The sequence below is a fragment of the Eucyclogobius newberryi genome, unplaced genomic scaffold (assembly GCF_026437365.1).
Source record: "Eucyclogobius newberryi isolate DKJ021-1_F unplaced genomic scaffold, fEucNew1.0.hap1 SCAF_5, whole genome shotgun sequence".
Lineage (NCBI taxonomy): Eukaryota > Metazoa > Chordata > Actinopteri > Gobiiformes > Gobiidae > Eucyclogobius > Eucyclogobius newberryi.
Window position 1 is genome coordinate 5,897,627 of NW_027316167.1, and position 16,471 is coordinate 5,914,097.

General features: G+C 46.2%; 2 protein-coding genes across 2 annotated transcripts in view; both read right to left on the reverse strand.

Annotated features, from left to right (window-relative positions):
* adamts17 (ADAM metallopeptidase with thrombospondin type 1 motif, 17) overlaps positions 1-5,500 on the reverse strand; it is a 31,363-nt gene extending 25,863 nt beyond the window's left edge. The window contains exons 1-3 of the mRNA XM_072465624.1: positions 5,496-5,500; positions 3,798-4,096; positions 3,194-3,558 (exon numbers count right to left, since the gene is read on the reverse strand). Of these exons, the coding sequence (XP_072321725.1) occupies positions 3,194-3,558; positions 3,798-4,096; positions 5,496-5,500 (669 nt within the window). The remainder of the gene's footprint in view (positions 1-3,193; positions 3,559-3,797; positions 4,097-5,495) is intronic.
* Positions 5,501-5,773: 273 nt separating this feature from the next.
* On the reverse strand, positions 5,774-16,464 carry cers3a (ceramide synthase 3a). The gene is made up of 11 exons (XM_072464935.1): positions 16,271-16,464; positions 14,029-14,146; positions 13,003-13,121; positions 12,873-12,930; positions 10,870-10,920; positions 10,336-10,428; positions 7,241-7,369; positions 7,065-7,171; positions 6,845-6,998; positions 6,000-6,023; positions 5,774-5,948 (listed from the first exon to the last, which is right to left on the reverse strand). Exons 1-11 carry the CDS (start codon positions 16,441-16,443, stop codon positions 5,790-5,792), a joined length of 1,185 nt encoding a protein of 394 aa, XP_072321036.1. The 5' UTR covers positions 16,444-16,464; the 3' UTR covers positions 5,774-5,789.
* Positions 16,465-16,471: the final 7 nt, after the last annotated feature.

Consider the following 16,471-nt stretch of genomic DNA (forward strand, 5'->3'; position numbering starts at 1 on the left):
TGGTCACTGGACTTGTGGTCACTGGACTTGTGCTCACTGGACCGTCGTCACTGGACCGTGGTCACTGGACCGTGGTCACTGGACCGTGGTCACTGGACTGTGGTCACTGGACTGTGGTCACTGGACTGTGCTCACTGGACTGTGCTCACTGGACTTGTGCTCACTGGACCGTCGTCACTGGACTGTAATCACTGGACTGTGGTCACTGGACTGTGCTCACTGGACTGTGCTCACTGGACTGTGCTCACTGGACTGTGCTCACTGGACTGTGCTCACTGGACTGTGCTGAATGGACTGTAATCACTGGACTGTGCTCACTGGACTTGTGCTCACTGGACTTGTGCTCACTGGACTGTGCTCACTGGACTGTGCTCACTGGACTGTGCTCACTGGACTGTGCTGAATGGACTGTAATCACTGGACTGTGCTCACTGGACTGTGCTCACTGGACTGTGCTCACTGGACTGTGCTCACTGGACTGTGCTGAATGGACTGTAATCACTGGACTGTGCTCACTGGACTTGTGGTCAGTTCTTTTGCCCTTGCCTGATCGTTGTGTAATAGTCGGTGCATTACATGAGGTCACGTGTGTGGGACTGACCAGACCCCGCAGGTGCTGACAGACGCGGGGGTCTGGTCACTGGACTTGTGCTCACTGGACTTGTGCTCACTGGACTTGTGCTCACTGGACTGTGCTCACTGGACTGTGCTCACTGGACTGTGCTCACTGGACTGTGCTCACTGGACTTGTGCTCACTGGACTGTGCTCACTGGACTGTGCTCACTGGACTGTGCTGAATGGACTGTGCTCACTGGACTTGTGCTCACTGGACTGTGCTCACTGGACTTGTGCTCACTGGACTTGTGCTCACTGGACCGTGCTCACTGGACCGTGCTCACTGGACCGTGGTCACTGGACTTGTGCTCACTGGACTTGTGCTCACTGGACTGTGCTCACTGGACTGTGCTCACTGGACTGTGCTCACTGGACTTGTGCTCACTGGACTTGTGCTCACTGGACTTGTGCTCACTGGACCGTGCTCACTGGACCGTGCTCACTGGACCGTGCTCACTGGACCGTGCTCACTGGACCGTGCTCACTGGACTTGTGCTCACTGGACTTGTGCTCACTGGACTTGTGCTCACTGGACCGTGCTCACTGGACCGTGCTCACTGGACTTGTGCTCACTGGACTTGTGCTCACTGGACTGTGCTCACTGGACTGTGCTCACTGGACTGTGCTCACTGGACTGTGCTCACTGGACTGTGCTCACTGGACTTGTGCTCACTGGACTTGTGCTCACTGGACTGTGCTCACTGGACTGTGCTCACTGGACTGTGCTCACTGGACTGTGCTCACTGGACTGTGCTCACTGGACTTGTGCTCACTGGACTTGTGCTCACTGGACTGTGCTCACTGGACTGTGCTGAATGGACTGTGCTCACTGGACTGTGCTCACTGGACTTGTGCTCACTGGACCGTGCTCACTGGACTTGTGCTCACTGGACTTGTGCTCACTGGACTTGTGCTCACTGGACTTGTGCTCACTGGACTGTGCTCACTGGACTTGTGCTCACTGGACTGTGCTCACTGGACTTGTGCTCACTGGACCGTGCTCACTGGACCGTGCTCACTGGACTTGTGCTCACTGGACTTGTGCTCACTGGACTGTGCTCACTGGACTGTGCTCACTGGACTGTGCTCACTGGACTTGTGCTCACTGGACTTGTGCTCACTGGACTTGTGCTCACTGGACTGTGCTCACTGGACTGTGCTCACTGGACTGTGCTCACTGGACTTGTGCTCACTGGACTTGTGCTCACTGGACTTGTGCTCACTGGACTGTGCTCACTGGACTGTGCTGAATGGACTGTAATCACTGGACTGTGCTCACTGGACTGTGCTCACTGGACTGTGCTCACTGGACTGTGCTCACTGGACTGTGCTGAATGGACTGTAATCACTGGACTGTGCTCACTGGACTGTGCTCACTGGACTGTGCTGAATGGACTGTAATCACTGGACTGTGCTCACTGGACTTGTGGTCAGTTCTTTTGCCCTTGCCTGATCGTTGTGTAATAGTCGGTGCATTACATGAGGTCACGTGTGTGGGACTGACCAGACCCCGCAGGTGCTGACAGACGCGGGGGTCTGGTCACTGGACTTGTGCTCACTGGACTTGTGCTCACTGGACTTGTGCTCACTGGACTTGTGCTCACTGGACTGTGCTCACTGGACTGTGCTCACTGGACTGTGCTCACTGGACTTGTGCTCACTGGACTGTGCTCACTGGACTGTGCTCACTGGACTGTGCTGAATGGACTGTGCTCACTGGACTTGTGCTCACTGGACTGTGCTCACTGGACTTGTGCTCACTGGACTTGTGCTCACTGGACCGTGCTCACTGGACCGTGCTCACTGGACCGTGGTCACTGGACTTGTGCTCACTGGACTTGTGCTCACTGGACTTGTGCTCACTGGACTGTGCTCACTGGACTGTGCTCACTGGACTTGTGCTCACTGGACTTGTGCTCACTGGACCGTGCTCACTGGACCGTGCTCACTGGACCGTGCTCACTGGACTTGTGCTCACTGGACTGTGCTCACTGGACTGTGCTCACTGGACTGTGCTCACTGGACTTGTGCTCACTGGACTTGTGCTCACTGGACTGTGCTCACTGGACTGTGCTGAATGGACTGTGCTCACTGGACTGTGCTCACTGGACTTGTGCTCACTGGACTGTGCTCACTGGACTTGTGCTCACTGGACCGTGCTCACTGGACCGTGCTCACTGGACCGTGCTCACTGGACTTGTGCTCACTGGACTTGTGCTCACTGGACTGTGCTCACTGGACTGTGCTCACTGGACTGTGCTCACTGGACCGTGCTCACTGGACCGTGCTCACTGGACTTGTGCTCACTGGACTTGTGCTCACTGGACTGTGCTCACTGGACCGTGCTCACTGGACCGTGCTCACTGGACCGTGCTCACTGGACCGTGCTCACTGGACTTGTGCTCACTGGACTTGTGCTCACTGGACTGTGCTCACTGGACTGTGCTCACTGGACTGTGCTCACTGGACTGTGCTCACTGGACTGTGCTCACTGGACTTGTGGTCAGTTCTTTTGCCCTTGCCTGATCGTTGTGTAATAGTCGGTGCATTACATGAGGTCACGTGTGTGGGACTGACCAGACCCCCGCAGGTGCTGACAGACGCCACGGAGCCGGGCTGGTCAAGCACAGACCCGGAGTAGAGACAGAGCTGCCCCGGGTCCAGCCTCCGCACCTCCGCGTCCGCGCCTCGCCGCTCCTCCACCACAAAGTCCCGCCACAGAAAGGACGTGTCCCGCGTCAGGTTTAGCACCAGGCGCCCCCCAAACGCCGGCAGCGCCACGAGGATGTCCCCCCCGGCGCTCCGGCCGGATCCCCCGCGGGAAGAAGACGCGTCCTGCGGGGAGCGCGGCCCGCGACGTGCCGCGTCCCGGGACAGGTGCGCCGCGGGTCCCGCCAGCAGCGTCGGGACCACCACATCCGTGTCCGGCAGCTCACAGCGCGCTGCGGGGTGGGAAGAGTTTCAGAATCAGCACGCCGCCCTTGCACGGACCTGACTGAGGGGGGGGGGGACGAGCCACGTAAAAAAAAACGCGGGGCGCAGCGACAGGACGTGTCCCGAGCGCGAGCGCATCGGAGCCGCGGACAGAGCGTGCCGCGGGTGCGTCTTACTTAAGGCCGGTCTGACCTACATCTGAAACACACAAAGCCCCGTGTGCGTGCGGGAAGAAGCGCGTACTCACCGCCCAACGCGAGGCAGAGCAGCAGCGGCAGCAGCGGCAGCCGCGAGGGGTCCGCGCGGCTGCGGCGCATGGTCGTCTCCGGTAACGGGCTGCGGGACGCGGGCGGTTCGGGACGAGGCCGCGGCGACACTTTTACTGATGCGGGAGAAGTTGGAGAAGTCTGACCGGAGCTCCTTGGGCTGGACACGCCTCCGCGGACCCGGGGGCGGCCCTCTGCTCCACGGTCATTGGTCCGGCTGCGCCCCGGGCCGCTCCTGATTGGCCGCGGCCGCTGTCCGTCACTGTCAAGGCTTGAAACCCTACACGTGGTTTCAGGAGGAGGAAAAAGAGGCTGGCGTCTGAGCGGAGTGTGTGAAACTCGTGTGGGAGATTTGGAAGAGTTGTGCCACCCGCAAAAGCGCGTTGTGTCCGAGCCGGAGGTTTCCACGGGCCGTAATGCACCGCGCGGGCCCCACACACTGAGGGAGGGGCCCCGGGGGTCTTATGCATATAGTGATTATAGGAAAAGAAGAATTAAAAAAGTTGTGTAATTTGTGTTAAGTGTGCTTAAAACGAGCGCATGAAGACTGCCAGGACCCGGGAGGAACGTGTTGGCCCCTGTTGGCCCCCCGGGGACGCACGCTGCCTGGGGCCACCGCGACCACCGTGAGGGCAGGACCCCCGGGCTGTGGGCTGACGCGGGGCTATGAATAGGCCACTATGAGACGCGTTACTGGGCAACGTTTCACTTTTCTATCGCGCACACATGTAGAGTATCCATCTGTCTGCTCCACTGTCGGAGCTCTAAGTCCCACTTTTATATTTATATTGAAAACGAGGCTCAAACTCTTAAGACTTGAACAAAGCAGAGACATAAGAATGAGTTTAAATGGAAGAAACAACTTAGATCTGTTATTTAAGATGATTAAAGTATGACACATAAAGGCTTTATTCTTCTCATCGTCTTTCCATCGAAACAGTGCAATACTGACTTAATCATGTGCAATACCGACTTAATCATGTGCAATACTGACTTAATCATGTGCAATACCGACTTAATCATGTGCAATACTGACTTAATCATGTGCAATACTGACTTAATCATGTGCAATACCGTCATAATCATGTGCAATACTGACTTAATCATGTGCAATACCGTCATAATCATGTGCAATACTGACTTAATCATGTGCAATACCATCATATTCATGTGCATATAGCTGATGTAAATAAGAGTGTTTACTTTACCATTATTATTAGTATTATTTTGTCTTACGCTAGCTATTTTTATTTTATTTTATCTTTATTTTCCCCTCCATTCCTTATTAAGAAATGAGAGGTTTTGTCTATAGTAGTTTTTGTTTATAAGAGTTCTTCTATTAAGAGTGTTTATTAAACTTCCTATAAGTGATCTGTCCTTTTCCTCTGTATCTACTGCGTTGCAACAACGAAATTTCCCCATGTGTGGACAATAAAGGCTTATCTTATAGATGGAGTGTTGCCCATAGCGACGCGAGTGGACGTCCCACTAATGTGAGGAGGTGGTCCGGTCCCAGCTCTGTGTGGGGATTGTGCATCTGAGCAAGACACTTCACCACATCATTATCCAAATATGAACGTGAGTCAGAGGCAGACGCGTCTCTTTATGTTATTACTAGTTTGTACAGAATCTGTTACACTCTGACCCGTCACAGTCACGGTTGCCATGGTAATACTTACCTCATGTGTTGCAGATTACAATATTTATCATAGTTATTTTAACACTCGATGGACACTACACTGTAATAACTGTGACACATGAAGAGATGAAGGACCATGTGTATTTAAAGGCCATAAACACTCGGTCCATTGTGTGGTTGTTTTAATGTTTCACTTTGTGTCTTTAAACTACACACGACAAATAGATCTGTCGTGGGTGTTTGCTGCACATGAACTGTCTCAAAAAGATGTTTCTAAAGTTACTTTATTTACAAGTGTAAATCATGTGAACACTTTGAGCGTGGGCAGCAGCGGTCAGTAGACAGTCTTGGATGGGCAGTGGGTGTCCAGAGGGGGCAGGAGTTCAGAGCAGCCGTTCTGGCCCTTCGCCTTGACCACACCCCTGTAGTGAGACTCCTCCTCTTCCTCCTCTGCGTCCTCTGCGTCCTCTGCGTCCTCTGTCTCCTCTGCGTCCTCTGTCTCCTCTGCGTCCTCTGTCTCCTCTGCGTCCTCTGTCTCCTCTGCATCACTTCTCTCGTCTTTGAGCAACTGCAACAGAAATCATGAGTTGGACTTTATTATTATAACGTTATGACATCATGGGTTTCAGAAGGATGAGAAGTCAGGACCGTTGCCATGGTGACTGCATGTGATATAACCCTCAAAATGTTGTATACAGTATATGGCAAGAAGTCTAAACCAGGACTAAAGGTCTGAAGTAGAATTAAACCAGGACTAAACCAGAAAAGAGTCTAAATCAGGACTAAAGGTCTAAATCAGAATTAAACCTGGATTAACTCAGAACTGAGTCTAAATCAGGAATAAAGGTCTAAATCAGAAGTAAATCAGGACTAAACTAGGACTAAACCAGGATTAAACCAGGACTAAATAGGACTAAAGGTCTAAATCAGAAGTAAACCAGGACTAAATCAGGACTAAAGGTCTAATTCAGAAGTAAACCAGGACTAAATCAGGACTAAAGGTCTAAATCAGAAGTAAACCAGGACTAAATCAGGACTAAAGGTCTAAATCAGAAGTAAACCAGGACTAAATCAGAACTAAAGGTCTAAATCAGACGTAAACCAGGACTAAATCAGGACTAAAGGTCTAATTCAGAAGTAAACCAGGACTAAATCAGGACTAAAGGTCTAAATCAGAAGTAAACCAGGACTAAATCAGGACTAAAGGTCTAAATCAGAAGTAACCCAGGACTAAATCAGGACCAAAGGTCTAAATCAGAAGTAACCCAGGACTAAATCATGACTAAAGGTCTAAAGTACACATTCACACACAGGCAGTCAGTGTGACCTTTGTGGAGTTAAACCGTAAACAAGTCGCACTAATACAAAAGGGTAAAGCAGGAGCAGTACCTGGCCAAAGAGCATCTTCTGGACCATGCGGAGGATCAAGTACGCCCAGAACACATGCAGCGCCTGTAGAACCAGCAGCATGGCGTTGAAGAAGTAGTACCCAAAGAAGGGCGGGAAGACCAGGGGAGGATACACCCAGGCACAGTGGATCAACCTGGGAAAAAGACAAAATCTGGACTATTACATCGACGTGGGACACTTTTGTTACGGGCGATCTTACCAAAACGGGAAAATGACAAGACGCGTCCACATGAAGACGACGGCGAACAGCACAAACAGGCCCTGGCACGTTCTCTCCCATTTGGCGTAGTTGAACATCTTTGCCGACTGAAACAGAGCCGCGTTAGTACGATGTAGAGGCTAAAGGTCACGGGGGCCCCTGGAGCCGTGGCCCACCTCGAGCAGCACGTCGGAGGCGTCGTGCACCAGCATCACCAGCGTGCCCACGCGGATGTAGTTGGCGCACCAGGAGAAGGACAGCAGCACCAGCGTGGCACAGTGGTGGACGATCTGCTCCCGGAAGTCCTGGAGATAGACACAAACGATGCACTCTGTGAACGATACATGCAAGGCCGATATACGAGGCCGATATCCGAGGCCGATATCCGAGACCGATATCCGAGACCGATATCCAAGACCGCTATCCAAAAACAATATCCAAGACCGATATCCAAAATCGATATCCAAGACCGATATCCAAGACTGATATCCAAAAACACTATCCAAGACCGATATCCAAAACCGTTATCCAAAACCGATATCCAAGACCGATATCCAAGACTGATATCCATAAACAATATCCAAGACCGATATCCAAGACTGATATCCAAAAACACTATCCAAGACCGATATCCAAAACCGTTATCCAAAACCGATATCCAAGACCGATATCCAAGACTGATATCCATAAACAATATCCAAGACCGATATCCAAGACTGATATCCAAAAACACTATCCAAGACCGATATCCAAAACCGTTATCCAAAACCAATATCCAAGACCGATATCCATAACCGTTATTCAAAACCGATATCAAGACCGATATCCAAGACCGACATCCAGGACCGCTATCCAAGACCGATATCCAAAACCGATATCCAAGACCGATATCCATAAACAATATCCTAGACCGATATCTAAGACCTCTATCCAAAAACAATATTCAAGACCGATATCCAAGACCGATATCCAAAACCGATATCCAAGACTGATATCCAAAAACACTATCCAAGACCGATATCCAAAACCGATATCCAAGACCGATATCCAAGACTGATATCCATAAACACTATCCAAGACCGATATCCAAAACCGATATCCAAGACCGATATCCAAGACTGATATCCATAAACAATATCCAAGACCGATATCCAAGACCGATATCCAAGACTGATATCCAAAGACACTATCCAAGACCGATATCCAAGACTGATATCCATAAACAATATCCAAGACCGATATCCAAGACCGCTATCCAAAAACACTATCCAAGACCGATATCCAAAACCGTTATCCAAAACTGATATCCAAGACCGATATCAAGACCGATATCCAAAACCGATATCCAAGACCGATATCCAAGACCGATATCCATAAACAATATCCAAGACCGATATCCAAGACTGATATCCATAAACAATATCCAAGACCGATATCCAAAACCGATATCCAAGACCGATATCCATAAACAATATCCAAGACTGATATCCATAAACAATATCCAAGACCGATATCCAAAACCGATATCCAAGACCGATATCCATAAACGATATCCAAGACCGATATCCAAAAACGATATCCAAGACCGATATCCAAAAACGATATCCAGAACCGATATCCAGAACCGATATCCAAGACCGATATCCAAAAACACTATCCAGAACCGATATCCAGAACCGATATCCAAAACGAATATCCAAAAATAATATTCAAACCCGATATTCAAAAACACTATCCAGAACCGATATCCAGAACCGATATCCAAAAACACTATCCAGAACCGATATCCAAAAAACGAATATCCAAAACCCATATTCAAAACCGATATCCAGAACCGATATCCAAAACGAATATCCAAAAATAATATTCAAACCCGATATCCAAAAACACTATCCAGAACCGATATCCAAAAACGAATATCTAAAACCCATATTCAAAACCAATATCCAGAACCGATATCCAAAACAAATATCCAAAAATAATATTCAAACCCGATATCCAAAAACACTATCCAGAACCGATATCCAAAAACGAATATCCAAAACCCATATTCAAAACCGATATCCAGAACCGATATCCAAAACGAATATCCAAAAATAATATTCAAACCCGATATTCAAAAACACAATCCAGAACCGATATCCAAGACTGATATCCAAAAACAATATCCAATACTCGTTCTTTTGTTAGGGTTAGGGTATTTGCTCAGGTCGGTATGGAACTGTTGACATCTATAGCCACGCCCACACATCATAGCCACGCCCACACATCGTAGCTAAGTTGTAGTAAAGTTCACAAATTAATGTTTTACTCTTTTAATATGATTATTGCCCTTTTATTAATATCGTAACTCGCTAGTTTGCTTGAAAAGACTCGCGATGACAGAATTGGGCGGTTAAGAAATTACCATTTCCATTTTCTTTTCTTTTTTCAAACAACGGATGTAAACAAAAACATAACACAGAGGGAACAACAAACAAACAAACAAACAAACAACAAAACAAGTGTAGCTGGTACTGAGTTGTAGGTCCTAGATACATCGTTTTAAAGCCAAGTAGGATGCCGGGCAACCAGGCAGCCAATAAATAAATCAATAAATCAATAAATAAATAAATACATAAATAAATCGATAAAATAAATAAAATAAATAAAATAAATAAAATAAATAAAATAAATAAAATAAATAAAATAAATAAATGAATGAATGAATGAATGAATTTTTACTGAATTCTTTCCAAGCATGATGTCTTGTGCTCCTCCATTGCGGTACATACACATGTTCCCACTCTTCATCTGTCATAACAAAATTCCCAAATCTTTTCCCGTTTATAATACGTCCAGTAGAGTGGCTGTTTCGATCAGTAATATGTGTTGTTAAGATATTATTCCCCTCGAGAGTTTCAATTGTTAAAAATTCCAATAAAATGATTAGACCGGTCAACGTTGTTTCCTCCTCCACAGTGTTATATTAGGTTTCCCTTTAAAATATATTAAAAACGTATACTCCTTTTGTATGTCATTGCGTCCCCATAACGACTGCAGTATTCCCACATCTAAAGCAGGACAAAAACACAATAACTACCGTAATATAGCAATGTGGCAAAAGACTAATGAATTAAAATACCAAATATGCTACAAAAATACTTGAAAGATTACCAGAGTAAGTGAACGCACGCCACAGCACGGAGACATAAACTGTAGTGCAGTATTTAAATGAATATATAAGATTACTAAATGATCATAATGTGTAATTGTGCAGAGTTGGACAAACCTTTCTCTTAATGTCGAAAGCCACACGGAGCAGCAGAGAGCCGTAGAAGCTCATCTCCAGGATGTAGTACCAGTACTGAGAGTCCAACATGGACTGTGGACACACAAAGTACCAGTTCATGAGTCAATGTGTACTTGAAATAAGATTATTTTTCATTGTCAATTGTTATTATTATTATTACATTTTTCCATTTGTAGTCCCGCTCAATGGTTCTCAAACTCTTCAGTACCGCTTAAGAAAATATTTGGCCTTCCAAGTACCATCAGTTCCCAACCTGCAGTATATCTAGCCTGAATTATAATGAACATGAGAATAAACCAGGTCTAAAATGAGACTAAACTATGGATAAAGTAGTTCTACATAATGATTAACCCAAAGAAGGACAACTACGTGAATAGATTATGTCTCCAAATGAAGCAAATACTCAAACTGCAAAAGGACAAACGTACCACCGGAGGTACAAAGCCCACGGTTTGAGAAACACAGATCCAGCTCAAATCTAACTCAACCCAAAGAGTATAAAACACTACGTACCTGTTTCGGAAAACCTCTCCATATTTCTTTGGTGTCATAAAACCATTCTTTCTACAAAATAAACAACAAACACATGTAAAAGGGTCATCGCCGCAGTCGGTACATTAAATATCTTTCAAAAAAATGGAACAATGACAATATTAAGTTAAGATAATAATAATAATAATAATGATGATAATAAAAATAATAATAATAATAATAATAATAATAAATATAGCCGCAAGCGGCAATGATCGGCCCTCGCCACGCCGCCGCCACGCCGCTGCCACACCGCCGCCACACCGCAAGAGGAGGGGGCGCTAACGCGCCCCAATTGTCCTTTACTGCTGAATCTGTGACGCTGTCACATCTTCTCCCCTTTGTTTTACCATCAAAAAGCAATTTTATTTTGAATTCTTGGCAAAATGTGCGGCTTTGCCGCACAGACACCGTGACTCTTAGAATAAAAATGTGGATAACTTTTGATGGTCCACCCCTGAAGATGAGTCTCACCAAATTTCAGGTTAATAGGCCCTAAGAGGAGTTTGTGAAAGTCTAAAGTGTAAACATGTTCTGGCGATTTCCCCATTGGAATAACATGGAAGGTTTCGGTCATCGTTACGGCAACGCCATAACAATTATGACATGGGTCTCATTGACTTTTTTGATGGGGATTCTAAAATTGAGTTGTGTGTCAAATTTCATATAATTTCGCAAAACTAAACATTTAACCTCCATATAAAATCTGTAGGGGGCGCTGTGGCGCCAAATTAATTTATTTCACTTCAAGTAGGTTTAGGGCAAAGAGTTTAACAACTGATTCTAATTTGACGCAATTCGGACTTTATCTGCGCAAACGGCAGAAATGTAAAATTTGGGAGATTTCTGAAATTCTAGCTAGACAGGTATCAATGTAATTTGGATAACTTTTGATGTCCCACTCCTCAGTAGCATTTTCACCAAATTTCAGCATTTTAGGGCCAACGCCCTGGGAGGAGTTCGTAAAAGTACGACGTTTGGAAAAACTCCGAAGTCATGTTTAGCCATTATTGAAGCAATATGGCCGACATTTGGTTGGGCGGACGGCATTGCCGTAATAATATTTTTTACTTCTCTTGTCACCATCTACCTCTGCGCCAAATTTCATGATTCTACGATCAGATTTTTTTTGGGTCATTTCCCATCTCTCAATGCATTTTTGGTACATTTGGGGGCGCTGACGCGCCAATTTTTTTATTTTAGAAAAGGGAAATAGCCAGCATGTAGAGAGGCACGATTTTTAGAGGTGTGCAAATTTTTGTGACTTTTCGTCAATGTTCACTGGGTGAAAAATAGGGGGGTTGGTCCCGAGAAGAAGAAGAAGAAGAAGAAGAAGAAGAAGAAGAAGAAGAAGAAGAAGAAGAAGAAGAAGAAGAAGAAGAAGAAGAAGAAGAAAGAATAATATTCCGATGCGAAAACAATGTTTCCCATTTTTCAAATATCATAAACTATACACTTTGTGTTTTTGGCCCTCTATACAGTAATAATGTTAAATTTTTGCATTACATGCTTATATGCACGGAACATGCAAGAGATGGGGAACGTATTTGTGAGGTACTTAGCGCAAATGAGTGCTTTATATGGGGATGACGACCGCTTCATCTCAATGTAAAGTGCTCGTTTAGTGCGCACTTTTGCACGGGCTTCGCCCGTTTACAACGGTAATGTTCCATTTTCCTACTACTATTAGTATGCACGGGGCGTGCATGAGTGAAGGAGTGCGTTAGTGAGTGTTTGGAAGTGGGCGAGCGCTTCGCGCTCGATTTCGCAGCCGTGCTTCGCACAGCCTTACGAGATTAATAGGCCTCTCGCCAGCTTGTGGCGCTCGGGCCTAATAATAATGATGAAAATAAAAATAATAATAATAAAGATTATAATAATGATAATAATAATGATAATAATCATAATAATCATAAAGGTGATAATAATAATAATAATAATAATAATAATAATAATAATAATAATAATAATGACACTTTACTGACATCATAGAGGGCCAGAATTCCCCCACAAAACGCAAACACGTAGAAGAAGAACCTCCAGCTGTGAACACAAACAGAGGCGGGTGATGAGCCTGAGAATGGGTGACATAAACGAGGCGCGTCCATCACTCACAAGGCCTCTGTAAACTTCCTCAGCACGCCAGGCTGGTCCAGACGCCTCCGCCTCCGGAACCATCGCTCCACCTCCCGGACGCTCAGCCCAGTCTTCTTGCACAGCCCCGTCACATCTGCCTGAGAGAGATGGAGGTTAAAGAGACTCCACCTTCATCAGAGTGTCACGCTTAATGTGGTGACGGTGTCGGACGAGTGTTAAAGAACAGCCACATTTTAAAATCTGGGATATGGATGTTCTTACTCTCTAAGTGCTCTCAAATGTTTGACTCTTGTCTGCTCTCAATGCTGTACCTGTGACTGCTGTTGGCTTCTCAGTGCTGTACCTGTGACTGCTGTTGGCTTCTCAGTGCTGTACCTGTGACTGCTGTTGGTTTCTCAGTGCTGTACCTGTGACTGCTGTTGGCTTCTCAGTGCTGTACCTGTGACTGCTGTTGGCTTCTCAGTGCTGTACCTGTGACTGCTGTTGGCTTCTCAGTGCTGTACCTGTGACTGCTGTTGGCTTCTCAGTGCTGCACCTGTGACTGCTGTTGGCTTCTCAGTGCTGCACCTGTGAGGGCTGTTGGCTTCTCAGTGCTGTACCTGTGACTGCTGTTGGCTTCTCAGTGCTGCACCTGTGACTGCTGTTGGCTTCTCAGTGCTGTACCTGTGACTGCTGTTGGCTTCTCAGTGCTGTACCTGTGACTGCTGTTGGCTTCTCAGTGCTGTACCTGTGACTGCTGTTGGCTTCTCAGTGCTGTACCTGTGACTGCTGTTGGCTTCTCAGTGCCGTACCTGTGAGGGCTGCCTGCTCTTAGTGCTGTACCTGTGACTGCAGTTGGCTTCTTAGTGCTGTACCTGTGACTGCAGTTGGCTTATTAGTGCTGTACCTGTGAGGGCTGCCTGCTCTTAGTGCTGTACCTGTGACTGCAGTTGGCTTCTTAGTGCTGTACCTGTGACTGCAGTTGGCTTCTTAGTGCTGTACCTGTGAGGGCTGCCTGCTCTTAGTGCTGTACCTGTGACTGCTGTTGGCTTGTCAGTGCTGTACCTGTGAGGGTTGCCTGCTCTGTTTGCCATAATAATGCTCCAGAACAGGAATATTTTCAGTTTGAACCCGGCTCCTCCTCTTGACACCTGCCTTCAGCGCCAGGGGCGTGGCTATCCACCTAAATAATCATCAAAACAATTATAACTCGAAGTAAAATTGTTTGTTTATCAGTGTCTAAACCAGACCTAATCCAACTCCAGGGCATAGCTGCGGCAACAGTTACCATGACAACTAACACTGTTAACACCAAGTTTATCCAGGCTAAAATTACAATTTGGCAACGTTCACAATGATCTGTTCACCCGAATATTCTACTGCATATGAACTCAACTGCGTCCTTTATTACGTCAAATAAAATGATAATGATAATTACAACAATAACAACAATGATAATAATGATAATAATAATAATAATAAGAAAAATAACAATAATATTAATAATGATTATGATGGTGCAAATAATAATAACAATAAAAAATATAGCCGCAAGCGGCAATGATCGGCCCTCGCCACGCCGCCGCCATGCCGCAAGAGGAGGGGGCGCTAACGCGCCCCAATTGTCCTTTTAGTACGCCTACTGCTGAATCTGTGACGCTGTCACATCTTCTCCCCTTTGTTTTACCATCAAAAAGCAATTTTATTTTGAATTCTTGGCAAAATGTGCGGCTTTGCCGCACAGACACCGTGACTCTTTGAATAAAAATGTGGATAACTTTTGATGGTCCACCCCTGAAGATGAGTCTCACCAAATTTCAGGTTAATATGTCTAATGCCCTAAGAGGAGTTCGTGAAAGTCTAAAGTGTAAACATGTTCTGGCGATTTCCCCATTGGAATAACATGGAAGGTTTCGATCATCGGTCTCATTGACTTTTTTGATGGGGATGCTAAAATTGAGTTGTGTGTCAAATTTCATATAATTTCGCAAAACTAAACATTTAACCTCCATATAAAATCTGTAGGGGGCGCTGTGGCTCCAAATTAATTTATTTCACTTCAAGTAGGTTTAGGGCAAAAAGTTTAACAACTGATTCTAATTTGACGCAATTCGGACTTTATCTGTGCAAACGGCAGAAATGTTAAATTTGGGAGATTTCTGAAATTCTAGCTACAGTTTGCGGCTTCGCCGCTCAGAGACTGTGACAGGTATCAATGTAATTTGGATAACTTTTGATGTCCCACTCCTCAGTAGCATTTTCACCAAATTTCAGCTTTTTAGGGCCAACGCCCTGGGAGGAGTTCGTAAAAGTACGACGTTTTGAAAAACTCCCGAGTCATGCTTAGCCATTTTTGAAGCAATATGGCCGACATTTGGTTGGGCGGACGGCGTTGCCGTAGTAATATTTTTTACATCTCTTGTCACCATCTACCTCTGCGCCAAATTTCATGATTCTCCGATCAGATTTTTTTTGGGTCATTTCCCATCTCTCAATGCATTTTTGGTACATTTGGGGGCGCTGACGCGCCAATTTTTTTAATTTTAGAAAAGGGAAATAGCCAGAATGTAGAGAGGCACGATTTGTGTGCAAATTTTTGTGACTTTTCGTCAATGTTCACTGGGTGAAAAATAGGGGGGTTGGTCCCGAGAAGAAGAAGAAGAAGAAGAAGAAGAAGAAGAAGAAGAAGAAGAAGAAGAAGAAGAAGAAGAAGAAGAAGAAGAAGAAGAAGAAGAAGAAGAAAGAATAATATTCCGATGCGAAAACAATGTTTCCCATTTTTCAAATATCATAAACTATACATTTTCGGAAAGCGCTCGCGCTTTCCTACCTCATGGTGTGGGTCCCTGGTCACTGACGGGTACTCCCGTCACTGACGGGTTAATTTTGAGTGGGCTCCGCCCACTTTGTGTTTTTGGCCCTCTATACAGTAATAATGTTCAATTTTTGCATTACATGCTTATATGCACGGAACATGCAAGAGATGGGGAACGTATTCGTGAGCTACTTAGCGCAAATGAGTGCTTTATATGGGAATGACGACCGCGTGCTCGTTTAGTGCGCACTTTTGCACGGACTTCGCCCGTTTACAACGGTAATGTTCCATTTTCCTACTACTAATTAGTATGCACGGGGCGTGCATGAGTGAAGGAGTGCGTTAGTGAGTGTTTGGAAGTGGGCGAGCGCTTCGCGCTCAATTTCGTGCGCACTTTCGCACGGCCTTACGAGATTAATAGGCCTCTTGCCAGCTTGTGGCGCTCGGGCCTAATAATGACAACAATAATAATGATGATAATAATAAAAGTACCTCTCAAACATGAATCGGACGAGCAGGAAGCCCACGGTGAAGGGGGCGGCGGCGTACAGGTGCGAGGCCTTGGCGTAGACCCGGCCCTCCCTGTCCTCCAGGTCGGCCCACGTCAGGTTCTCCGGGAGCCACAGGCGGTCCCACCAGAACCACTCGTACACGGCGCCCAGCATGCTGCACGCAAACACACAAACGGTCACA